General features: G+C 36.7%; 1 protein-coding gene across 1 annotated transcript in view; it reads left to right on the forward strand.

Moving 5' to 3' along the window:
- The window catches only part of cdh4 (cadherin 4, type 1, R-cadherin (retinal)), a 259,250-nt gene extending 233,628 nt beyond the window's left edge, over nucleotides 1–25,622 (forward strand). The window contains exons 9-17 of the mRNA XM_079857578.1: nucleotides 496–633; nucleotides 10,306–10,491; nucleotides 12,758–13,011; nucleotides 17,040–17,182; nucleotides 20,487–20,723; nucleotides 20,974–21,207; nucleotides 22,055–22,194; nucleotides 22,321–22,485; nucleotides 24,619–25,622. Coding sequence (XP_079713704.1) covers nucleotides 496–633; nucleotides 10,306–10,491; nucleotides 12,758–13,011; nucleotides 17,040–17,182; nucleotides 20,487–20,723; nucleotides 20,974–21,207; nucleotides 22,055–22,194; nucleotides 22,321–22,485; nucleotides 24,619–24,825 — 1,704 coding nt within the window. The 3' untranslated portion in view covers nucleotides 24,826–25,622. The remainder of the gene's footprint in view (nucleotides 1–495; nucleotides 634–10,305; nucleotides 10,492–12,757; nucleotides 13,012–17,039; nucleotides 17,183–20,486; nucleotides 20,724–20,973; nucleotides 21,208–22,054; nucleotides 22,195–22,320; nucleotides 22,486–24,618) is intronic.
- Nucleotides 25,623–27,909: the final 2,287 nt, after the last annotated feature.

Raw genomic sequence — 27,909 nt, forward strand, 5'->3', positions numbered from 1 at the left:
TTTCCATATTTGCATATTAAAAATCATAATTTATTTGTGGATTAATTCAAGATTGTTTTCTTTTTTGGCCCTTTTACTTTTGGCCCACAGACCTCGATCAAGTCTGATTTGTGGCCTATTTAAAAAAGCATTAATTAAAATAAAGCTGAAATAAAATATAATTCGATGAAAAGCGTACATAAACAGAATTCAGAATGTTTCCATTGCAACTAATTGAAATAAAATAAGTTCAAGTACTATAATTACAAAAAAACTAAAAATAAAAGCTAAATGTAAATATAAAGAACTAAAAAAATTACAAAAGCACATAACAAAACTACTAAAACTTTAAACTAAAATGAAAATATGAAAATAAAAGCAAATTATAGTTACAGTATATTTAAATTCTAAAAATGCATAAAATCTTTGGATCTGCAGTCCTCATTTACCTGTGTGGTTTGTGTGTGTTTGTGTGTCTTCAGTTGATTGATATGGACATGTTCTGTGTTGTTTCAGAAAGTGCCTCAGTACACCATTATAGTGCAGGCCACTGACATGGAGGGGAGCCTGAACTTTGGCCTGTCCAACACTGCCACGGCCCTCATTAGCATTACTGACATCAACGACAACCCGCCAGAGCTGGATGCTAAAATGGTGAGTATCCTACAATTTAAACAGAGAGCATTTACATACCATATAATGTGTTCCAACCCCTAGTGAGCTACCTATATAACTCATCATATGTGTACTACACACACAAAGACTCTTCCAGAAGGCTGGAATTAAAAATGATGATTATAAATAAACCTGTATCTCATTCATTACTGAAAAGTGTCCATTAAAAATACTTTTAAAAAATACAGGTGAATAGGGTAAAAACTTAGATGTAGATATCACCCAGTTGATTACATTAATAATTGCAAACATTTCTTTGCATTTTAAGTTTTCTGAGATGTTATGGTTAAACATGCAGATACACTGAATTTCTAATTAAATCACTGATTTGCATACATTTCCAGAATAGAAATCTGAACACTGAATAAAGCCAGGTTAAAAATTCTTGTTGACATATTAGTCAAAGGTTTTACAGAGGGGATTTATTATATCTCTTTTTATCCATAAAGCAAAAAAAAAAAACCTTTCAACAGCCAGAAAAAAATTTGACCATGTTTTTAGGATTGAAATGTTGTATAAAAATTAGACAAATATAAATAAACACCTCTGTAAGAACCTTAAAATATAGATAAAAAACAATGCTTTGGTCAGATTACCTTACCCATTATTATGCATATTACAGTATCATTCTACTAACATCAAATTCTATAGAAAACATTTGCAAATGAGAGCCAGTTTCCCCTTGTTTTTTTGTTTTTTTTTCTTTCTTGTTTTTTTGTATGGCACTGATAGTTGCTGCTTATGTAGTGTTCCAAATCAGGAACTTATGACGTGCCATGATGATTAGAATGCAGCCTTGTAAGATGAGGTTTTGGAACAGAGCTGTAGTCTGCCTGTTTGGACGCATCCACTTCTCATTACCCCGATTTCTGAATTCTAACAGTGTCTTGATACTCATTTAATTCACACAATACTGTCTGACAGCTGGAGAAACCTACTGGAGCTGTGAAACAAAGAGAGATTCAAGAGCAATGAATTCTGGGAGGTGATGAGGGAAGAGATGGAGTGAAATGGAGGGTGTAGGGAAAGAGGGATGTGCTATCAGGTGCTCTCTCTCTCTCTCTCTCTCTCTCTCTCTCTCTCTCTCTCTCTCTCTCTCTCTCTCTCTCTCTCTCTCTCTCTCTCTCTCTCTCTCTCTCTCTCTCTCTCTCTCTCTCTCTCTCTCTCCTGTCCTCATGCCAACTCTGCCCCTTAGGTGACTGTAGTTCCTCTTCAGGCATCTGGCTTCAATCCCCTCTCATCCACTCTTTTTTTTTTCTCTCTCTCTTTTTTTCCTTCTCTACATCCTCCATCTCCTGTTTTCTTTATCTCTGCATCTCTACACCTCTCTTCCCACATTTACCAGTGTTTGTTTCTGTCAGCCTTCATCTCTCTCTCCTTCCTTCTCCGCTTAACCATTTATCTCCTTCCCTCGATCCTGCTCTCTGGCTTTCGTTGTCTATCTCCCTCTCCGTTTCCATTTATTTCCCGCTATCTGCCATCCCTCTTTTATCGCTCTCTCGCAGCGCTCATCTCTGGTGCCCTTGCGTTCTCTCTCTCATTAAGTAATATCCCCAGGCCTCCGCCTCAGCGTCTGATGCTGAAGCATTCTGAATTATTTTGCACATTTTTTTTTCTACCTGTAATATTTATTTGAAGGCCAAACGATACTTAGTGAATCGGTATGACATCTTTCATCTGGCATCAGATGATCTTGCTGTTCATTTTAATTGGTGTCATTTTATTTTTAAATGATGTTTGTGGACAGGTCTCTCCGCCCATGTCAAGCGTTTGGCTGTTGTTGTTGGTGGGTTTGAGATGTGATGTGCTGACAGGGGTAGAGAATGCCTGTTGCTTATGGCCTCAAGGAATCACAGGGTCAAGGTCAAAGGTTTTTCTCAGGGTCACAAACCCATCGTCCCTTGCTTGAGCATGAGCTGATGCGACTCGATTCGAGACGAATGTTTCCTTTGTTTAATGGATAGCTCACCCACAAATAAAAATGCTGTCATTATTTAGTCACCCTCATGCCATTCTAAAATCATAAGACTTGCATTCATCTTCGAAAGGAATGAACATATCGTTTAATGAAACCTGAGAGATTTCTGTCCCTGCACTGAAAGTCTTACAAGCTTCAAAGCATAAAGACATTGTAAAAGTAAATCAAATGAATCGAGCAGTTTACAGAGAAGTTACGATCGCGATTCGTGTAAATCCAAGAAAAAAAAAGATTTTGGGGGTGGTGGGGTGCTGGTAACTGTATGAGGATTGAAATCGCGAGATTACTAAATAAACTGCAAAATGTTACGTTTTCTAATACATTTATTTCATGCACGGATTGCTTCTAACAGTGTTGGTATCTCGCTCTGCCATCTGAGGGACACCCTGAGAATGTTAGCCAGGGTTCAAAGTGAGTAAACATCTGCGTTGAAACAGTACCTTTTTATGAATTTTGACTGTGCATGGTGGTGAGAGTGTGTGATGACTTCGTGTGATCATCAAATCGCAACGGTTGTGATGCAATTATATAAATATATAGTCTGATGCGCTACATGATTCAGAGGACTTTAACATCACTGTGTTTTCAGTTTCGATTCACAGTAAATGCTGCTCTGCAAGTGCTGTGTGTTTGAGTCGCTCATAATTTGCATTTGGGAATGCAACATTCGTTATGAGAATCGTTTATAAATCTGTTGTTGTCAACAAAGAGAAGTGATAAGGTCTCTCTGCGGTTGAAAACAAAGAAATTAGGACAACCATAAATGTTAGTAGAGTAATTTTACTGTTATTCTGTCAAATAAAATAACAATAATGATAATAATACTTAACAAGTATTGAAAACAAATAACAAAAACTTTGGTTGAAAACAAAGAAATTAGGACAACCATAAATGTTAGTATAGTAATTTTACTGTTATTCTGTAAAATAAAATAACAATAATGATAATAATACTTATTGACATTGTTATTAATAATAATAATTATTATTATTTTAATACTTTTTATAACATATAGTGTATTATATTATCATGATTATTAAATACTCTGTTTTTAATTTTGCAATGCAATAGTATTTATTATTGTAATATAATTTGATAAAAAATAATAATAATATTGACATTTCAGAATTGTGAGATATAAAAACTCGCAATTCTGAGAAAAAAGTCAGCCTTTTTTCCTCAGAATTATACTTTATAATTCGCATTTGAAGTTGCAATTCTGCCTTTTATAACTCGCAATTGCGAGTGTAAATCTCGCAACTCTGAAATCATAACGTGCAATTCTGACTTTAAAACTTTAAACCTTAAAACTTTAAAACTTGCTACTTAATATCACATAATTCTGAGGGGGAAAAAAATCTGAATTGTGAGGAGAAAAAAAAGTCTGATTCGTGAGATAAAAAGTCACAATTACCACAATTAATATTTTTTATTCAGTTTTATTCAGTTGCGGAAACAAGCTAGAAGTTCAAAACTTCTTTGATTGACAATTATTTTTTAGAAAGAGTATAATACCTAATATAACCAACTTTAAAGTTGTTTAATGAGGATTCACAGCGAACAGCTTCAGATAGCTGCTGTTTTCAAGGAATGTGAAGTGAGATCACACAATCACAGATTTTTAAGGGTGCTGACAGCTTAGTTAATCGCAGATTTAAAATAGAGTCTAGCAACACTTATGGTCCAGACTGAGATGGAGAGTTGAGAGGGAGAGACGCAGGACAGACCTCCATCCATCTTTTCTTGACACCTCCCCTAAGTAATACACACCAAGAATCTCTCATCCGTGCATTAGACACTTTCTCTGTCTGAATGAACAGTGAAGGGAAAACAGAGCAAAATTGAAAGCAAGACTAAAATCAAATGAACTCATTGCTCATCCACCCACTTGATTACTCTTGATACTTTCTGAAATTGTCAAGGTTCGAAGTTTTTTTTTCTTTTTTCCTCCACGCAGCGTCCACGTCCTTGTCCGTTGCAGTGTCCATAATTATACAGTGCAGCTGAAGCACAACTCCGACGGTCGGGTTGTCTTGTCTTAGCTCGATGCGCGTGACAGGTCCTAACAGAGCAAGTTAACCCAGACGACACCAGCAATTAAGTCCCACACTCAGCACATGCTCTCGCTCCCAATAACAAACACTTGTGTCACATATCACTGAGCCGAGAGAAAATGACTCACAACTGGTTTACGACAGGCTCGCACGATCTGACACTTGTGAGGGTTTGTTGATTCAGTCAGCGGTTTGTGAGAGACTTGCTGAATCTGTTTTTTTGGAAGAAAGAGAAAGAGCAAAACTATCAAACACCTTGACGGTGGAGCATACGCAACAAATTGATTTTCTTGTGTCTGAAATTCATTGAAATCCTTTCGGAGTTAAACGCAGACAAACATTTTATTAAAATAAAGCTTTAGAGCTGAGAATATTTACATCAGATTCAACTTCGCGTCTGCACTTTATGGCTTTGGGCCGTGGAATTGGCCTTGTGCATCTTCCAATTGCGTGTTTGCGACAGACAAAGCAGAGTCTCTAAAGCACATACTCACCATCTTTCAAGCAGAATTCATAAGTTATGTGCTAGAACAAATTTGTTTTGTTTTTCATCCATCCTATCTCTCTCTCTCTCTCTCTCTCTCTCTCTCTCATTCACCCACACAGTCTGAGTATGGTAGAAATGTTCTGTGATTATTTGCATTTGACAGAGGCATGAAGCAGTATACATCTTGCTCCAGGAGACCCTCACGAACGTAAGCAAGCTAATTAAGCGAAATTGCTTGAGGGGCTGTAAACCTAGCAGATATATCGCTTCCAATTTGAAGACAGCCGTATGTTTTATTCATGTAAAAACCACATGAATATGGAAAGAGCCGTCGGTTCTCGAGAGTAAAGCAAAATAGTACTGCGTTTTAAGATACGTACAACTGATCACTCACTTTTTTGAAGCACCACAATGACTGAAATGACAATGATGATGATGATGATGAAGACTGTGGACCTGAGAGTTCATCGCCACATGAAACAACATAAATATACCACAGGCTTTATAGTCCTTGTGAGGCATTAATGTTTATGTTCTGTGATGGTATGGTATCTATTTTCCTTAGGACGCCATAAAATCACGTCTCTGTAGTCATGTTTTTCATCATGGCTCAGTGTAGAGGTTTTTGTTTCTCTCTAGTCTCTATTTTTATTTTTATATACTCTCTAAATCTCACCACAGATCCTAATACTATATTTTTCTATTTTTATTTATTACTGAATCCTATAAATTAAAAGATAATTTTTTATTTAATTGGTATTATTTTTTTATTTCTTACACACAAGTTACACTTATCATAAGCATCAATATTTCTGTTTTGTATATCAATATATATATATATTTTTTTTGTATCAATATTTCTGTATTGATACAAAAAAAAGGGCTTTAGGGCTTTTGTAATACTAATTTATTTAAATAAGTATAAATAAATAAAAATATTCCACAAACCAAAGAGCTTTTTTTTCTTTTTGAAGACAGAGCTGTTTACAAAAATTCAAATGCAAACTTTTGACTAAAGTGAGATATAAAAAAATATATAAAAAAAGGAATATTGGACAAGTCTGTCATTAAATATGGATAGTGTTACTAGTAATGAATATCTTTAACTCTTCCAATGCGCTTGCCTGACTTGAAATGCACTGAATATTGATGAAAGACATATATCCATTATTCTAATTAATTTCTGTCACTTGTCAACATCAAACTACTGCATCTAATATGGTGCCTAGATGGTCCTACATTTTTAATGAATTATTTCTTTACATATATTTAAAGAGAATGTTGCTCAAATCTTGGTTCTAAAACACAGAGGGTGGGGAAAACTTTGCCTTTTTTCTTTGCCTATCCTCTAAATTTCTTCCCACTCAACTTCCCACCACAGTAATCCACAAATCATAAACAATTATCACATTCCTTCCCTCTTCTTTCTGTCAGCACAGTGAGCACACACACATGCAACATGGCTCCACACACACACAGTTTCAAACTCTTGAAAATGATTGAACTAGCCTCCAGAGGAAGTTTTTTTTTTTTTTTTTTTTTTTATCAAACTAGAAGCAGCAGCCTATAGAGAAAGAGGACTCTGATTGCACAGATCAATCAGTCACTCAATCATGTCGTCTACTGTCCTGTCCTCTACTGGTCTCTTGCACCCCGTCCTGGAAGGGACACAGCACATTTGTTTGATCTCAACAGAGTGTTTTTCTGCTTATCAGTAAATGCAGCTGTGCATCCCAGACAGCGTGCAGCCGGAGAGGCGGGACGGCCCTGTGATGTTTTCATCACAACAGCCAGTAGATATTACTCGCTCTGTGCTGTCTCGCTATCATTCTCTCCTTTCTACGATTTGAACTAATAAACCATGAAAATAAACAACCATCTTTTTCCTTTTCTTTTTTTCCAAGTATCTGAAGCGTCTTTGCCAGTGGTTCGGAGTTGCTAAGTAAATGTAGCGCTGATATTAATTTAAATATTTTTCTGAAATTTCACATTTATAATCGAGCAAACTCAGGAAATAATCAGACATACTCTCCTAACATTCTTTTTTGAAGAATTCAGTTAAACAGTTCCTGTTGAATCCCTGTTCAAATGTGGTTAATCATGTTTTTAACTGTTATAGATGTTTATTAGTTTCATTTGGTGTAAAATTCTTTTTATTTTGGTAGATGTACACAGTAACTTTGTTTTAAAAAGTGGATGGGACAGGAGTGTGTGTCTAATGTGATAGTTTCATTCTTACATCTACTATAATACAATATATTGTTAGTCCCGAGATTCTTCTCAATAGTGAATAAACACATAGATCCGCAATCATCATTTGTATTCACTAATGATCAGGGGCCGTATTCACAAAGAATTTTAAGGCTAAAAGTAGCTCCTAACTGGCGAATTTAGGAGCAACTCCTAAAAATAATGGGCGTGTCACTCCTAACTTTAGGACTCCTAATTTTTTTCACTAAGAGTAATTCACGAAGCATTTTAGCCCCGAAAGTAGCACCTAAGTCTGGGACAGCTTAAAAGAAGTCGAGAGGACTTACTCACTAAGACCTATTCACAAACCGCTTTTTGTGGCATTTCACGTTGCGATGTTTTGAAATGTGTATGCGACGACTACAGGAGCTTCCAATCGCGAGGGAACAATTTTGCATTGTAGGCATAACTAGGGATGCAATAACGCCACCAACAACAACCAAAACTAGGCTACTCATTGCATGTAAACTAATTGTAACGTATCATTGTGAATCAAATTAAAATGTTCTTCTCTTTGCAAATGTAGGCAGAGGCATATAGTGACAGATTAATTCAATAATGTTGCAAAGATTGCATCAATCCATATGTTTCATTACTAGGCTATTTGTTTTGCCTTACTCTTTATTCATTTAGGCTATTTATTCAGTTATTCATCATCTTCCGTCCTTCGCACTACTTGTGTAGCGCACGCATTCTCAGACCTGTCACCTGTCACTCATCATCGTAGGGGAGGTGTTTGGAATCATTCCCGCGTTACAATCATCAGCCAATCAAGGTGGTCACTTCAGTCAAGCTCGTGCATGAGTAATGACGTCATCCATAGCAACGAAGACTCACTCTTAGTTTAGGAGTTGTCATTTTTCTTTACTAAGAGTAGGTCTGAAAGGCGTTGTGAATAACTTTTAAGAGAAAACTCCTAGCTAAAATCTTTTAGTGCGATTTAGGAGTACTCCTAGTGGTAAGATAAAATGCTTTGTGAATACGGCCCCTGGTGGTAGAACTTTTGTTAGGTATGTCAGAGGTTCCGGGTTCTAATCCGCCCTTGTGTAGTTTTTTTTCCTCATTAAAATCAAAGATGTTGTTCATCAATGATTGTATATCAAGAGCAGGAACACGTTTGTGTACATTTTGTTTTGTGATTTCACCAGAAAGAATAGAGAGTCTCCGACCGCAACAGCATTAAGCGATATATTGACGCGCTCGTCTGTGTGAAGCCAAAAGAGGACGGTCCACCACTGATTACATAAGCAACAAACACTCAGCATGATTTACAAAAAACAACACATTTCAGTGCCAGATCACCTCTTATTTAAGACAAATAATGAGGACTAATTAGCTATTCTTAAAGTAGTCAGCTACATGAAAGTAGTTTTTAACGCTACAAGCTACTATACTAATAAGCACTTATGAGTAGTAGGCCTAAGCTACTTGAAAAAGTTGTTTTCTACACTACAAACCACTAACAAAAGCTGCAATACTAAAATAGATGAATTATGTCACTATCTGGTGACAGAAGAATAACCAATTAACACATTAGCTTCAACTGGATACATTTCAATTGCATTAGGTATATCTGTGCAGCGAGATGTTTCAAAAAAGTGGTGGGGATATGTCCCCTGCAAATTATGCCTATGGATGTACAGCATCTTAAAAAATTCTGGCTCCTTACATAGCTTCAGTGTAGTTTCTTTTTTCTTTTTAGCTTGGTGTGAAGCTAACTCACTTGCCTGTTAGTCATTGTAGTGAAGCTAACTTTTAATATCCTCAATATTTTAATGTCGATTAATTGGTTATTCTTCTGTCACCAGATAGTGACATAATTAATCTATATTAGTATAGCAGCTTTTGTTAGTGGTTTGTAGTGTAGAAAACAACTTTTTCAAGTAGCTTAGGCCTACTACTCATTAGTGCTTATTAGTATAGTAGCTTGTAGTGTCTACTTTCTTGTAGCGGACTACTTTAAGAATAGCTACAGTAATTAGTCCGTATTAGTAGCAAACTACTTTTCAAATAGACAAATAATTTAATAGCTAGTATTCTTTGTTAGCATAGTTGTAGCGTTTAGTCTAGCTAATTTTGTTGCTAACTACTTAGCTAAGAATAGCTAATTAGTCCGTTGCTATAGTAGTACTTTTGTTAGTAGCCTAGCTTGTGTTGCGGCAAACTACTTTTTTCAAGTAGCTAACTGTGCTACTATTACTCTAATAGCTTAGTAGTAGTTTGCTTGTTTACAGCTTTTGTTAGTAGCTTGAAGTGTAGCTACCTAGTTTTTCAAGCAACTGGCTACTCTACAAGGAGCTTGACCTCAGTGTAAATTATAAATAGCCTGTATCTTGGGAAGCTACAGTTAGCCTCCACTGGAGCACTGGTCTCTACTGAGCATGTAGCAGTGTGTATTTGGCTGTAGTCTCTGCTGCATGGTGATGCCATTATAGTAAACAGCATCTGGCAGACACACTTCATAACCCCTTTAAACTGCAGATTACTGAGGTGTAATGAGCTTGTGTTTGTGTGCTACAGCCTGCCGCACATTTGCACCTTGGGCTGTTGGTATAGCTAGTAGAGTGTGTGATATTCTTTCAAGAACCTTGTGTAACAAACAAGATTTAAAACTTAGCCCTAACACTGTCTGTAATGCTAACTTGAACTATATTGTGATACTCTGAAGCCACCCCCAAATAGCTTTGAGTCCAAGAGCAAAACCTTAATTGATTTTTTTCCTAATAACCCATGCATGTACCATCACCATTGTGCCTTGAGCAAACCTCTGTACTCCAAGTTCCTCCAAGTCAATTGTCCCTGTAATACATGTATTTGAAAAACATTTGTTTTAAAAGAACTCGAGTGTCTGATTTTATTTACGTGTCGTCACTTCCTCTTAGTTCCTTGGAGAGGTCCCAGAGAACGCTGTGGGTGTGGTCGTGGCCAATTTGACTGTCAGAGACAAGGATCAGCCTCATACACCCAACTGGAATGCCGTCTATAGGATTACAGGAGGAGATCCATTGGGCCATTTCGCCATACGCACTGATGAGATCACCAACGACGGCAGGGTCATAGTGGTTAAGGTGGGTGTGTCTTGTTGGTTACATTGTAAACATTATTCTTGGTTCTCAGGCTGCTGATCCTTTGATTTTGTTCTCAAACTCTCCATACTCAAACATTTAAATCTCTCATGTGTGAAATCTTCTCATCCACTATCTGTCCTCAATCCCATCACTGATTCTTCAGACATGGAGCAGCTTTACCTGGAATTAGTTTTTAAAATAGCAACATTTCTACTTAAAGATGATTGCTCGAATGTTTCCTAACTCAAATTGCCATTTCATATGACCTTCTCTTTATCAAAATCATGATTAAAATCTCCATAATTAATATAGATTAAAACTAGAGATGCACCTATGTATTGGCCAATAAAAGCTATAATTTTCAATATCGGGCATTTTCAACAGTGGAAAGATGTCAATAAAACAGCTTGTGAACAATGCCACTTCATAGCAGTTTAATATAATATCTCTGTTGTTAATTGCAAACAATATTATAGTGTACCAAATGAGACTGTTCTCTGTATAGTTTGCAGCATTTTTTGGGAGAGATTTTTTTTTCCCCATAAGAAAAATGGCATCGGCCAATATCATTGGTATCGGCTGAGAAATGTAATATTGGTGCATGTCTAATTAAAACCTATTCCATTTAAGGAATCATAAAAATTATAATTTAAACTGCTAGAAACTACTGTGTCTCAATTATTCATTGAAATGAATTATTTGTCACTTTTACAAAGAATACTTGACACATTATTTCTTAATGTGTTAAACCATACTGAGTGAAATAAAAGACCAGGAAAAAACATATTTTGCGTGGTAATGCAAGAAGCAGGATATTGCAACCCAACACATGTGAATAGCTCCCAGATTAATATTATATATATATATATATATAGTGCAATGCATAAGTTAATACACCCATGCTAAAGTTGACTAAAAAGAGGAATAAAAAATAATATTTTGGAAATTGAACTTAATGCCTTAATTTTAAAAATTAGGAAAAATCCAACCTTTTAGCACACCAATTTTCTTTGTGAATGAATAATGTATCGTAAATAAATAAATGTTCTTCCTTAAAATACATGGTGCATAAGTGTGTACACCTCTATGTTAAATTCCCATAGAGGCAGGCAGATTTTTATTTTTAAGTATTTTTTTTAAATAATTTTTAGGATACTATGCATCCTGATAAAGTTCCCTTGGCCTTTGGAATTAAAATAGCCCCACATCATCACATAGCCTTCACCATACCTAGAGATTGGCATGGTTTTATTTCAGTTAGCCTAATAGCTAGTTTGATTTGCATTGAGAGATGATCTTATGGAAAGTACCCCATGCCAATCTCTAGGTATGGTGAAGGCTATGTGATGATGTGGGGCTATTTTAATTCCAAAGGCCAAGGGAACTTTATCAGGATGCATAGTATCCTAAAAATTAATTAAAAAAAAATACTTAAAAATAAAAATCTGCCTGCCTCTATGGGAATTTAACATAGGGGTGTACACACTTATGCACCATGTATTTTAAGGAAGAACATTTATTTATTTACGATACATTATTCATTCACAAAGAAAATTGGTGTCCTAAAAGGTTGGATTTTTCCTAATTTTTTAAATTAAGGCATTAAGTTCAATTTCCAAAATATGATTTTTTATTCCTCTTTTTAGTCAACTTTAGCATGGGTGTCTAAACTTATGCATTGCACTGTATATATATATATATATATATATATATATATATCCATCTTGTGCATAAACTTTTATCTTTCTCCCGCAGTTTTGTAGCCTGTATTACTCTAATATTAAGGAGTCAGTGATGTGTAACTTCAAAACCTTTGTGTATGCATGTTTTGCATACTTTCTTTGGCCATTTGCATGGTGTGTGTGTGTGCAACAGAGAGTAATAGAAGCCCTTGGTATACTTAGACATGTATTTCAGCCTCTTTCGGCACACCACACTATCCACGAAACAGCTGATCCTCTCACACTTGTCAACTCTTAACCTTTACTCCAGGGTTCACTTCATCTTTTAACTCAAACTGAGTCACTTTCTGTTCCTCTTCTAACACTTCTGGAGTCTCTTTCAGGCCATTCAGCCTGAGAGTGAAGAGTTGAATGTCTTTTAGGTGAAATGGTTTTTGCAGTTTCAATTAATGGTTTAATTGAATCATGTTTCCTCTAACAAAAAAGCTTCTTGCTTATTATCTAAAATCGCCTTCACGCTGTTGGAGCACAACCAAGTTCATCGAAGGTTTAAGAAACCTTTGTGTTTGTGTGCATATGTGCAGCCAGTCGACTATGAGAGGAACGGAGCCTTCATGCTGATGGTGGTGGTCTCGAATCAAGCTCACCTGGCCAGTGGGATCCCCTCCTCGCCGTCCTCCTCTGCTAGTGTTACTATCACAGTGCTGGATGTCAATGAGGCCCCCGTGTTCCCGTCTAATCCTAAAGTCATCCGCTTTGAAGAGGGAGTGCCTGCTGACACCACCCTCGCTACTTTCGCTGCACTGGATCCAGACCGCTTCATCCAGCAGACTATCAGGTAGAGAGGAATGACAGGAAGTGCTGTTGTCTGTCTGATTGAAACTCAGGATGTCAATCTTTCTGAGTGACCGTAAATGTCAATCATTTATGTTCTTCCTCGCTCAAACACACACGTAGGTCAATGACAAAGTATGTCTGAGATGAAAAAAAGAATAATCTTTTAGAAAATTCAGTTTAGTTCAAAAGCGTCAAGTTATGATTAAAATTCTCTTTATATTCAAGTTGGTTTCACACATTTTTGAAAAATGTTTAAACTGATTTAATGACTCAATGTCAATTGGTGTAATCATTAAGTAAAATTTAATGACTTTTCATAAAAAGGTCAAAAATGTGATATTTAAAAATAATAATAATGACCTTGACACAACGTCAGGAATCCGCTGATATAATTTTCCTGTTTTATGGCTTATTAGTTATTAGCTTTAGCGTGCGCACGAGAAAATGATTGCGTGCTCACGCGTTACAGTTTCCGGTTTGCGTTATGGTGTCATTACTACAAATGTGGGAATAGGGATGATATGAGAGTGTGCTTGGAGCATGCCTCCAGAGATGTGTTTTATAGGGAGATGAGAGGGTGCCTCTTACCATCGGAGAAAGCGTTCTGCTTACATGGATCACACGAGACACCTCAGCCTATATGTAATGGCAGTGACGTCAGTGCACGCAGTTCAAAGTTTTATGACAGTCAGTTTCTTGTGGAATATTAGCGCGTTGGTCTTGTGAATAAATTTGGTGTTATATTGTAAAGGTACAGTAGCACTGCATTGTTTGTGCACTGTGCTTTACTGTAGGAAAAAAGCATGAATATCTCTATTAGCTGCAAAGTACTAGTCATTGCAGGCAGCAAAAAAATACATTTAAGATTACACTAAAAACTTAATTGTAATTGAATACATATTTAATTCATTAAAAATATTTTTCTACCATCATTCATGACAAAGCGTTATATCATCATCATTAAGCACACAGCAGTTGACAAAACACTTAATGTTTTATTTTAATTAAACAAATTCATGTTGTCTTTATTTATTAAAATGCATAATATCAGCGTCATATGCATACATCAGTTACAATTCAAGTCCTATCATAACTGGTAAAACCTGAAAGTCAAAAGAAAGAAAACATCTCTATTTTATACTTTCTTTAGACCTTATACAATATCACTCAATATTACTATTAAATACTATGGTAATGTCGCAAATGGATCCTACCTGTCGCGACATTCCCTTCTTTGCATTCTCTCATAAAATAACCTTTTTATCATGGTAAAATCTACATAGCCTATCATTCCCAACAAAAGTATTGTTTAGCACAAAACGTGTTGAAGATTAGTGGACAGGCAGTCGATTCATTAAATAAGCTATTTCCTCACAAAAACGGTTCTGTGAAGCCTCTTCTCCATCTCCATTGATATCCAATAAAGCTACTCTGTGTAACTTTTTAAGTTGATTCTTAGCAAAAAACACTTTGTTTCAAAAGTGTATGTGCTCATTCATGTGTAATTACTTCCACCAACTAATAAAGTATTCTCGTAAGCGTAAAATCTACCATTTAGAATACATACGAGCGAGTCGCTCGAATGGCGGCAGCCATGTTGCGCCTGCATCTTGAAAATACATTCGCCAAAGAGGGACATACCTGGAAATTCAAGCTTCGCCTTTCGCGTTTTTACACTCAGTGACACCGTGACGAATGCGAGGGGGAGATTACTCGCGACTGCCGGCAGATTTGAAAGATTGCTGAAGATGAAGGATCACGCCTATTTTCGAGGACATGTAGCAGAGTCGCCAAGGAAGCGAAAGAGAGAATTAAAACGTCAACGCAACAGGCAAATCAGCAAGACCAAAGTCAATATTGGAGTAACTTTTCCCAGATGGAAAGAGCTCATGAGGAGCAAAGATTTTAAAACGGATGCCGAAGTTGCCTGCTTTCTTCTCGACAGGTAATTCAGCCTAGTTGTGTAAATTCGAAGCGAAATTGCTTGTCGAACTGGAAGCCATGTTAATCTTGGAATAATACGACCACCGTAGGAGTTCAAACGCCCTCGGAATTGAAAGGAACAGAAACTAATATTTACTGGGTAGTCATATACAATTTCAATTTCGAGTTCACGCGCATTGGTTTAGTACCTATGATCATGCGCGTGAACTCGACAATCGATTACTATGGACTTCGACCGAAAACAGGATGTAAATACAGGTATGAGCGCTGGCTAAATAAATATCATTTTTATTCATATCTTTCACATCTACTGCAGTCAGATTGACCCGCGTTCACTCCGAAGGAATCACTCACATGACCTGTGCACTTGTAATGACACATCAAGGATGTTAAGAGGCTAAAAGCAGGTTTAAAACTTGCCCCATTGAAGTCAACAGGGTGCAAATTTTAAAAAGAGGATAACACGGTGTAGGCAACACCGATTTTTGTCGTTGTTCTCTGTACTGACAGCACTCCAAATGTACAAAAAAATTAGCTCAATGTTAAAATTGACCGGAGTTCTCCTTTAAGCTCCACAAAAATATCAAAATGACTTTAAGCAAAGATTGAACATGTACATTATAGAAAATGTGCATTTCCAGTCACTGAAAGCTTATTTTTGTTCTGACATTTCGAATCTTTATATGCTTCATAAAAAACAATACTGTTATTTCAATGCTTTCAGAGTTTCAGAGTCTTCTTGAATGATTGATGTTTATTGATGATTTAAATACAGCACTCGTGAGTGACACACATGAATAGCAAATCAACCCAACGTGTCCGCCACATGAAGTCTAGTATATTCCACCCACTATGTTCCCTTTTCAATTTTCTGCCGAGTCATGCTTTAAGTTTTAAAATGTCCATTAATCCATGAGCACTTTATTTGACTGGTGAGTTTAAGAGCCATTTTTATAGCAACCAGGCTTAAAACAAATCCATCACTCTCAGGTGCAGGTCAGCCCAGACTTCGTGAGCAAACATCAGAAGTACATGCAATTTCCATACTGTGCTGTATGTCAAGTGATGTAGCACATATCGTTCGCACCATTAACACCCTTGGGATCAGCTAAATGCTTTTAATTGACTCTCTCCTGTTCTAGTCCCTTGGTTGTGCCTGGGTTGCCAAGCAACAGGGTGAAAGGTCATTGAGTAATGAGCCAAACCATTCCCCACACTGCTGCTTCTATTGTGTCTCCCCTCTCTCTCACTCTATCAGTCGTTCACGCTTGATCTCTCTTGATTTCTCTTTTTTTCCATGACTCAAAAGTGTGCGGGCATCTTGCCAGCTTGAAGTATTGATCCAAAGTTTGCCTCCATGCACATTCACTCACACACTCGAGGGACCTTCACTAGACTTGCTCCATAGATCACTGTGCGCAAGGAACAGTCCAATCAATACAGTCCACACTGTGGCGCTCTCGCTCTCTGAATCTATCAATGTTATAGGCTCAAATAAGCAAACAACAGGCCCTGATAAACAAACAACAAAAAAATTAAGTGTGGGCTTGATTATTAGCAATATTAGCTGTATAGCTATAAAATTAAAAATATAAATGTTCCATGATCATATTCAAACACCAGTAGCAGTCAATGCAGTCGCATTGTTAGCAACTTTGAGAACTGGTCTAGCAGATAAATAGACTGTTACTGTTTTTAACTTCAGTGTTTTGAATTAATAGAGCAGAAGCCTGATACATTACCCAATAATATATAGAAGAAAGATTGTGTGTCACATCCTTGATTTGATTGAGTGTAAATGTTTCCACATTTCTCCGAGCAGATCCATTGATCAGAACAGAGCCCATGCTGCGACTGAATGAGGGACATATCTTAATAATCCACATGCTATATCCTCATAACAGGCTAAATATGATTTTAACGGCATTTAAATGGATTGATGATCTCAAAGTTCTACATTATTACCCTCAGCCATACTGTTACAGCATAAATTATGATTGAACGTTGAGCTCTATACTGCGTCTTGCGGATGCTTATGGATTTTTATCCTGAGTAATCTGATGAACAAATGCTTTTGGCCTTCAGGTACTCCAAACTGTCAGATCCAGCCAACTGGCTGAAAATCAACAGGACCAATGGAAGGATCACCACCATGGCGGTGCTGGATCGTGAGTCGCCGTATATGAAGAAGAATGTATATGAAGCAACCTTTTTGGCCGTGGATAACGGTAAGAAAGTTGGAAAGTTTGAACGAAATCAAAACTGAGTGTCGATGCATTAAAGGTGCAGTGTATGAAATGAAAAAAATGGATTTGAACGATTGTGTAGGTCAGCTTGGAGAGAGGTTGGTTAGCTTGAACTTCATTTGTCCCACAGAGCAAAAAAGCTGTTCACAGCCTATCGATTCATAACCTATCAGCACTGGGGCATTTTTCTATTCTTATTGGATTTCGTTCTCATGCTCTATTCAACCAAGAAAGTGTTCCAACAAAGCTGCTGTCCAATCACAGTTGATTTGCTTGTCCATTTTTGCTCAAACTTTCTCAAATGGAGAGAGTAGATTGCTTAACACAAAGAGTTGCTTCACACCCTCAGAAAACTTCAGGGTGAGTTGGTACGATTAGGATATCAAACCATGTTTATCTTTGTCGCAAGTGAACCTGTATTTAATGTAATCTAGGTCATTTGTTTTACCTCATATAGTTTTGTTCATGGTTTTTGAGGATGAGGGGTTCTCACACCAGTGTTGAGGAAACTCTAACTTGTCCAATCACACTATAGTACAAGATAATCGTAATTTGAATTAAAGTACAGTCAATCTATTGTTCTGAATCAGAAAATAGCTATACTACCATCTTACAAAAATTAGGGGGCAATATGTTCATATAAATACTGTATAATCAGAACCATTTTTTTGCATAAAAAATTAGGGTTTTGAATGAATGAGGAATTAGGGTGACAGTATCAACCTTGAAAAGATTGCAGATTTAATATTTTAAAGGTTGATACTGTTACCCTAATCATCAAAACACAAATGTCCAGTGACTTAAATCTGTGAATTGTTTTTAATCTGCTCATTCGCATGAATCACATTAGAGGGCACAGTCTTTGAACAGTCTAGAATGAAATGGATTTTTCAAATCTACTAATGAGAGAGGCCAATGTTAATGAACAGATTCACTAGAATTAATCATACCTTCCAATGAAAGAAAAATACCTTGTAGGTGAGCATGTTTGATTATATATTATAAAGGGGCCATATGATGCTATTTTAAAAGTTCATTATTTTGTTTATTGGGTATAATAGAAATTATATTTTGTTAAAGTTTGGGAGGAGCACGTTCATATAATCTACCCAATCAGCGTGAGGGGGCCTACAGTTGTAATCAAAATTATTCAACCTCCATCGCAAATCAGGTTTATTGACAAAATTTACAGACTTTTAGCTGTTTGCAATGAACAAATCAAACAAAAGTAATTGAAATAGCTCAACACAACAAATGTTTCAAGTGTTTTCCCCGAATTCAACTGAAAATGCAACTTTTAATGACTTATGCAGTCTCAAAATTATTCAACCCCTTCATGGCAAGCATCTCTGTTTCTTAATAGAACGCCCTTTAACTGTAGACAGAGTGTTCTTTTCAGCATATGCTTCATTCTTCTTACTCCAGAGTGACATACCGCTGATCCATAGGGTAGAAAAGTTTTGTTTCATCGCTTCACAGAACAGAATCTCAAAAATTCTGTGGCTTATTTATATGATTTTGAGCACTTTTCTTGTGCTTTGGGGTCAGTAGCATTTAGTACGCACCTTACTGTGCAAACTGAAACCTCTGTGCCTGTTGCCACCAATTCTTGTTACAGGCCTTTCACAGCCACTCAAGGGTTTTTCTGAACCTGCCTTCTCAGAAATCTGGTTGCAGCCGTTTATAGCTTCCATTTTCTGCCCAGTCCAGGTAGTTTAACCACTATTCCTTTAACCTTTAACTTGCGAACAATGCTTCCAACGGTGTCTCTAGGAACATGTAGTGCCTTTGCTAACTTTTTGTATCCTCGTCCTTGTTTGTGAAGGGCAATGATATATTCTCTTAACTTTTTTGGACAATTCTTTTGACTTATTTCTTTTGGCCATATTTCTAACATGCAGTCAAACGCGACACTCAACAAACCTAGCCAGATTAGATATTTCATGTGTTCTAGCTCAAGCACATCTGGTGCAACTAATGAAGCCCTTGATTAGTTGCATCAGGTGTGCTTGAGACAACACCTGTTTTGTAGATTTGTGCTGTTGTGAGGGATTCTATTCAGGGGGTTGAATAATTTTGAGACTGCAGAAGTCATTAAAAGTTGCATTTTCAGTTGAATTTAGGAAAACCACTTTTAAACATTTGTTGTGTTGAGCTATTTCAATTATTTCTGTTTGATTTGTTTATTGCAAACAGCTGAAAGTCTGTAAATTTTGCCAATAAACATGATTTGCAATGAGGGTTGAATAATTTTGATTACAACTGTATGTAAATAGCCAACTCCCCACGGTCCCAGGACAGTTTTCCAGCATCCCTCCTCCACCCTAACTCCCCATTCTCTGTTTCTAGCTTTTGGCGGGCATCATGCTAATAATTCACATTGTGACGTAGACGTTTGTGGAAGTAATATCTGGACTGGACTTTTAGACAGGTTTAGATCAGTTTTCTTTGTTAGATAAAATAAATCTTTTTGTGGGAAACTGAGCTTTGTAACTTTGCAGATGTTATACATGCTCAAAAAGATAAATTACACACTTGCTAAAATCAAAAAGAGATGTAGAGTTTTTATCACGGTTTATTGGCATGTTTATTTTTAGTCAAACTCTCCATTCAAAATGAAGAAACTAAAATTGCTTAACAAGGTATTGCTTCACAAGCTCAGAAAACTTCAGGGGAGGTTGGTATGATTAGGAAATCGACCAGTCTATCTGCCTGTCTTGGTGTGTTTTTCCCAGAAGTTTTCAAAGGTGTCTGTAGTGGCAGGCCTTGTCAGGCATCCTATCTGAACAAAGGCATATTGGCCTAAATCAATATGTCTTTGGGGACTGTCGTTTTGTCTAGCAGCTGATACAGATGTCCAGGGTTGACTCATATCGGACCTTCTAATAACAGAATTTGACAGAATCAATCTTTATAATATGTAGCCTGTTACTCATTTAGAGATTTGAGAATGATACACCTGTGTTTTCCACAAATGCCTCTCGTCTATGATGGGAGATTGTGTTGTGAGAGCCAGTATTAATAGATCTAGCCTCGGTATGCTACGTTTTGTCTTTGATTCACGCACAGCCATAGGGAGCAGATGTGTCTGTTTCTTCAGGCAAAGTTATTACACATATCTGTCCTCTGAGAGAGCCCAGCTCTATTAAAGAGAAAACAGCTTTGTGAAATATTTATGTGCAGTTATCATTTCTTATATCTGACACAACTGAGAGTTTTCAGGACAAATACATAAACTTTATGACCATAACCCCTTGACTATCGTTATCCTCTTTCTGTCTTATAGGTTCCCCTCCTGCCACAGGAACCGGTACTCTCCAGATTTATTTGATAGATGTGAACGACAACGTTCCTGTCCTAGATCCTCAGGAGGCTCTGGTTTGCGAGAGGTCACGACATGGCTATCCGGTCAACATCACAGCCACGGATTTAGATTCAGAACCCAACGCTGGCCCATATGTCTTTGAGCTGCCCTCTTACCCCTCTTCTGCACGCCGTAACTGGACCATTTCACGCCTGAATGGTTAGACATGGATTTTACAAATTCAAAGTATTTCAAGGTTTTTAACACTTCAACAGGTCATTTTTAACTCCCGTTAATGTGTTAATAAAGCTGAATAAAATGTGAAAATGTTTCTCTTCAGTTTAATACATCTAACATTAATAGTCGATTGGAAAAAGATAATATTCAAATATTTGACTTTGGCCTTAATACAGTGACAGTATAAAAGCCAAATGTTTAATTTTGGATTTAATTTCCTATCTCTATCTAGGGAATTATGCCCAGTTGAAACTTCGGATCCCGTACCTGGAGGCAGGCATGTACAGAGTGCCCATTTTAGTTACGGACTCCGGAAACCCTCCCCTGTCCAACACCTCCGTGTTGAAGGTGAAGGTGTGTCCCTGTGATGAAAACGGAGACTGTACTGTGATCGGGGCGGTGACTGTGGCCGGGCTGGGAACTGGAGCTATTATCACCATCCTCATCTGTATCATTATACTGCTCAGTAAGTGATGGATGGATCAGGGGACGGATTGATGGTTTGATTTATAAATGGATGGATAATTAAATCAGAGAATGCAACAAAAAAACAAATCTTCACAACATCAGTAAATTGTGATTAATAACCTTTCAATCTGTCATTTAATATTTGATTATTAATTTTCATTTAACTGTCAGTAAACATTTTCTCAGCTAAATGAACCTCCCAGCTTATATTTTATTTTATATTATATTATATTTTATATTATATTAATGCACACTGTTGTTCAAATATTTGGGGTCAGTAAATAAAAAAATAATAATACTTCAGCTTCAAATTAATATTATTCAGCAAGGATGCATTATACTGAGATGCATCAAAAGTGACAGTAAGACATGTATAATGATATTCATATTATTTCTATTTCAAATAAATGCTGCTCTTTTGCATATTTCTATTCATCAAGAAATCCTGGGGGGAAAAGATCATGTGACACTGAAGACTGGAGTAATGAAAATTCAGCTTTGCCATCACAGGAATTTAAAATATTTTAAATTGTACAAATAATTGTCACAGTAATATTTTTACTGTATTTTTTGATTTGGTGAGCATAAGAGACTTCTTTCAAAACATTAGAAAAATCTACTGACCCAAACTTTTGAACAGTATGCTGCTGCAACAGTGGACTAACACACATATATATATATATATATATATATATATATATATATATATAATTAGAGATTGTTTTGTTTTCGTTGTCAAGTCTTATCTTGCCTAGGGCATCAAAGAAGTCTAGACTGCCACTGATACCCCCTCAAAATTAGAAAATAGGTGCATGATGCTCCTGTATGTGTGGTTTTTTTTTTAGGTATGGTTCTGTTCTTTGTGGTGTGGGTGAAACGAAGGGAGAAGGAGCGTCAGACAAAACCCTTATTGATCGACCCTGAGGATGACGTCAGAGATAATATTCTGAAGTATGATGAAGAGGGAGGAGGAGAGGAAGATCAGGTAAATGTCACACACATTGTGCTTTTATCGATTGACGAGTCAAGGTTTGCTGCTTCTTTGTCTGTTGCAAGAGCAATGCTGACCTTGTTTGAGACTTGCACTGGTCTATTTTTATTTCTGTTACAGGACTATGACCTGAGTCAGCTGCAGCAGCCCGAGTCTCTAGACCACATAATGAGCAAGCCTGCAGGTGTGCGGCGAGTGGACGAGAGACCCGTTATCCTAGAATCTCAGTACCCTGTTCGGCCAACGGTACCACACCCAGGGGACATCGGGGAGTTCATCATTGACGTATGCTTCCTCTGTTTCTTATCATGAAGATAATCTAGTTATGCCTTAGGTTTGACTAATACCTGCAGAGGGGCATAGGAAATAAATATTCATTCACAGAGATTGGAAAGCTGTACTTAAAGGGGTCATAACCGTTTTCTTCCCTGAGGTCCACATATAATCTTAGTTTTTTGTGTTAAAATTATTAGAATTTATTTTTCATTCAATTTGAATCTTCCGTCTGACCTTTAGAATCAAACGGTGTGTTTTTTGTGCCTTTAAAGTCCCTCTTAAATCAAAATGGAATTTTTTGGGGCTTTTAGTATGAATATGTTAGCTTTAAGGTTATCTATAAAATAGTGTGCTCCAATCCAATGACAAAATTCACATTTAGAAGATAAGTCTCTCACTTCGCCAATATGGATAGCCGATTTTGATGACATCACTCGGTAACCCTTTATTTTAAGGTGATATAGTTACACGTTTCTTGCTTGCTATAGTATTAAAAGTAAATAAGGCATAATTACAAGTAACTAACCTGCTGCAGAGTGCATTCAGTCTGCTCCGGTCCAGAGACACAGTAGCACAGAGCGGATCATTGGCGCAAGTCGGCACAGACCAGAAAGCATATCGGACCCATTTGGATTCTGCACGGAATGCTATATTTTAAAGCAATGTGGAGGAGAATTGGTTAGACTCTGCATTAGAAACTGACGAGTAGAAGAGATTACACCCATGCCATGCACCAACATAAATTACACACTATTCAAACTACTCATCCTCAGCATGATTATATTCACTGTTTTGCTTTAGTAACTGTTTAATATTAAATCTAATAGGGGAATCTATTAGACGGCTGTCTGATCTATAAGCTGCCAAATGCGGCTTTGCAGAGCTGTGATATGAACTAAACTCTTTTGTCTATTTTTAAAAAGGGGAGGGGCTTTTCAATATGCCCCGTCCTGTCTTCCTGTTTCAGTGGAAATTATGTCAACACATTAAATAACACTGCGTGTTTCAAGGCAGTTCAGTGGGCCTTTAAGAAACGTCTATTGAACAAAGAGAGAAACTAAATTCTGATTAAGTTCTGCCACCAAAAAAAACCTAAGATTGTAAGTGGGCTTCAGAGAAGAAAATGGAATAAATTATGTGCTTAAATAAATTAAGGTGTATAAAGTGTGATTTAAAATGATCAATCCTGTTAAAAATAAGCTTCATTCATTCCCAACCTTGTGGCCTCTTTAAGATATGCAGAGTTGCAGGTGATACAGAAGAATAAACAGCCCAAGTATTGACAAAAATTTGGAATAATCTATCCCGTTTTTTCCTTATTTCCTCACCATGACTGGGCCAGTGTTATTAAAGTATTACTTATATATAGGCCTGTGAAAAGATTAATCGCGATTAATCGCATCCAAAATAAAAGTTTGTGTTTACATAATATATGTGTGTGTATGTGTATAATTATTTTGTATATATAAATACATACACATGCATGTATATATTTAAGAAATATTTGCATATATATACTGTATGTATTTATATATAATTTATATTATAAATGTAAATATTTTATATATAAATAACACATTTTTCTTATATATATACATGCATGTGTGTGTATTTATATATACAAAATAACTACACACATACACACACATATATTATGTAAACACAAACTTTTATTTTGGATGCGATTAATCGCGATTAATCTTTTCACAGCCCTACTTATACACTATTAGTATTTTGAATTAGCCTTTTTTAGTAATAATTAAAATTTTACAGTTTTAGTCATTTTGTTATGTGCCTTTGTCATTTTTATTATTTCTATTTAGCTTTAATTTATTTTTATTGCAGTTTTACAAATTTATATATATATCAGTTTTATACCGATTACCGAAAACAACACGAACAAAGTTTCTGATCCGTCATAGATAAATAACGTGGATAGACACGAAAGAACCAAAAATGAGTCATATTTCACAGAGGAGGAAGTTACAGTGTGTTTTCATAGGGCATCAAGGTCTTTCATCTCAAACGATCAAGATCAATTTGATTCCTCCTGATGTGACCCCTTTAAGCACTTTACAGCAGTGGCTTTTAGAGTGTTTAGTACGCATCTGTTCCACCAGCCTTGTCTCATGTTCATATTAGGGTCTGCGCGCGGCAGATAATGACCCCACCGCTCCCCCCTACGACTCCCTGCTGGTGTTTGACTACGAGGGCAGCGGCTCCACAGCGGGCTCCGTTAGCTCCCTGGACTCCTCCAGCTCTGGGGAACAGGACTACGACTACCTCAATGACTGGGGTCCTCGCTTCAAAAAGCTGGCGGACCTCTACGGCGGAGGGGGAGAGGACTGAAGTTGGAAACGAGAGGAAGACGGAGGGGAACGGAGAGGGCCAGGAGGTACAATTGGCTTCTCGGATGTTTTATCGAGAAGCCGTACGCCAAGCCTCCGACGTGGGCTGATTATCTCTCAACTAAAGTTCCTCTGCACGCTACGGAGGCATTGAGAGGGGAGGATATTGCCCTGCAGCCTGCTCTGGACCTTTGCTGCAATCCACAAGTATTTTACGGCTTTTTTACAATATTCCGCGTTGTGGTTTCTTCAGTGTTGTTTTGTCATTCCTCTCGGACCGCCTAGAGGCTCAAGATGGAATCGAGTTGCGATGGGGACAGCGAACTCTCAGCGTGCGGGAATAAAAAAAAAACGAGTGCGCGCTAGTTTTTTTCCCTTCGCTTTATCACTAAAGAGAGTTCCACACACACTTTTTTCTCTCAACTTGAATTTCAGTAGAACAGAAGCACTGTTGTTGATAAAGTGCCTTTTGTGGTGTGTTTTGTATCGGACTCCTGCAATCTCAGGGTCGGTTGCCATTTTGAAAAGTTTCTTCTGTTGGGCACACACTCCCCCGTTCCGGTCTGCTCCTCTCGACTACCTTTTGCTTTCCTTTCATCCCTGCATTAACGGTGCACAACACCTCTTTGACTACTATGTGGAAACAAACAAAGGAAACGGAGAATGTTTTGTCAAAACTTTTGTTGATAAACACAGGACTCATTTTCCCTTAAGAAATCTCATTCTCCCTTGATGAGAAATTGGAGCGTATGAAGTACAGTGATCCAATTCGAAAAATCATATTTTTTATTTAGTTTTGTTTTTTTAAAACTTGACCGACCACGACCATATAATGTTATGTTGTATAATGGTTGTGTAAAAAACAAGGTCTTTATTTTAAAAGAAGAAAAAATATTACTGGAGAATGCCTTTTAGCTCATACTCTTGCCTGCCTTGTACGATTTTGTGTTGAGTTTCCGATTTGTAAAGGTAATTTAGGCATGACAAGTTGCCAAACAGTGAGACTAAAAGTGATGGCTGAAGAAACCCGACTCTAAAAGGATTGCATCAGAAGAAACCTTCTTTTTTGTCTTGAACATTCCCCTTTTCTAACTTTATAAGTTGATTAAAATATTATACGTGCATGACTTCTTTCAAAACAATGTCTCAAATCTCTCGCACTTGTTCCTCTGTGGTCAGAATGTGAAAAGTAGTTGGCAAAGAATATACACCATACGGAATAAATATAATCTGAAAAAATAAAAAAACAAAAAAAAAGATTCAAAAATGTTTAAAATGCTGTAAAATACTTTTTTTTAAGTATTATTTGAAACATTTGCTGCTCTTCAAGCTCAAGAGTTGGGCTAAATGAGTGTGTCTGGGGCTGTTTGGTTTTTGTGTGTGAATCTGAGAGTGTTTGTCTATATCCTGTAGGATTTTTAAATTCTCTTTTTATATGTTTGTCTCTTGTATTTTTCCTTAGGTTTTACGTTCAATTCTTTGGCTATGAGAAATGCAGCAGCATTCAGTTTTTGTCTTATCTTGCTGAAGAAAGTCTGTCTCGTACGTTCTGTCCCTGGATAAGGGTCTAAACCTGCATTGCAGAGAAGCTTACAATCATGCCTGCTCCACCATTCAGTGTAACTGATTTCTCTTTCCATTCATCTCAGATATTGGATGTGCTTTAGAGAATAAACAATCACAGTTTTATATATATAAAAAAAAAAAAAAAACATGAAAAAAATCTCAGTCTCTGTCCTGTCCATAATAGATTCATGTCTCTTTTCTTCTCCCTCATTCTTCCATGTTTCTTTCAGCTGCTTGTCATAATATTTTCTGGGCATGAGTGAGCATTGCTTCACGCCATTAAGTGACAATTGAATTTTGCTGATATATCGAGTATGGGATTTCTGATTAAGCCACAAAATCAGGCCATTTTAAAACGGCAGCATGATAATCATTAGAACTTCTGGATTTCCATGCATTACCATTAAATTAACATTGACTTAACATAACTTTGGATGACTGCTCCTCCTACACATTTGCCTTCAGAAGCATTAATAATGAACCACTCTGTCTAGTGATGACAACACTTATCTGATAGAAAGTTTCCCAGCCTTTTTACATGTATTTAAATGAGCCGTGAATTTCTTTCCCATGACCAAGTGAAAGGTCAGTGTACTCAAAGGGCACATGGCATAATTAAAACATAAGGCCACCACTAATGACGATTCTCTGGGAGGGGATTAAAGCTAAAGAGCATTACAATTTAGGAAATTACAATTGGGTAAAGAGATTGAAAATGTCGTAAGAGTGAATTCTCTTGGGAGATTTTACAATTCCAACTATTTTATGAATTAATCAATTGATTTTGTTGCAAATAATTTTGTTTTATGCTTTATTTTTACAAGGACTATCAATCAATTTAACATTATAATTGAATTAATTGCATGATATATTCATTTCACATTAATAACTGTTGAGAAAAATGAAGATAACAGGTTCATAATATGAAAAAAATAATATATTAACTATGACCCTGCAATCCACCTTGTAAAGTCTGTCCATCTGTATGAGGTACATTTCCCTCCACTCAGGATGTGGTCTAGTATTCCATCCACAATATTTTTTTTATTGTTTATGTTAATACACATCAGACAGTTGCATCACATCTTGTTTTTTGAAGCGTCATGAGCACCACATTTTTGTCGAGTTAAAAAGGTTAACTTTTAGAAGTCAGCGAATTATACATTTTTAATCTTTTTTTATGTAATTAAATGAACACTAAATTGACTGCCCTTATATTTGTAGTACAGTGAAAGTGTCAAAATGAAGGGAATAACTGTTTGGTTTGGACTCCGCCTCTACAGCATGTACATTAGCACATGCCACAGCTATTTTGTTTCTGATCTCATTTATTAACCTCTTGCCCATTTTAAAGACAGATACATACTGACAGTTTATAAGCGCTCTTCCATTTGTTTCAATCAGTACATATCTCTCTCTCTCTGTTACGCATTGCATACTAATGATGAATATGTTCTGTTTTATCTACTCTTCGTGTACCGAAATTGTGTATGAGTATCTCTCTGCGGTTTCAATAAGT

This window comes from Squalius cephalus (assembly GCF_949319135.1).
Source record: "Squalius cephalus genome assembly, chromosome: 22".
Classification (NCBI taxonomy): Eukaryota; Metazoa; Chordata; class Actinopteri; order Cypriniformes; family Leuciscidae; genus Squalius; species Squalius cephalus.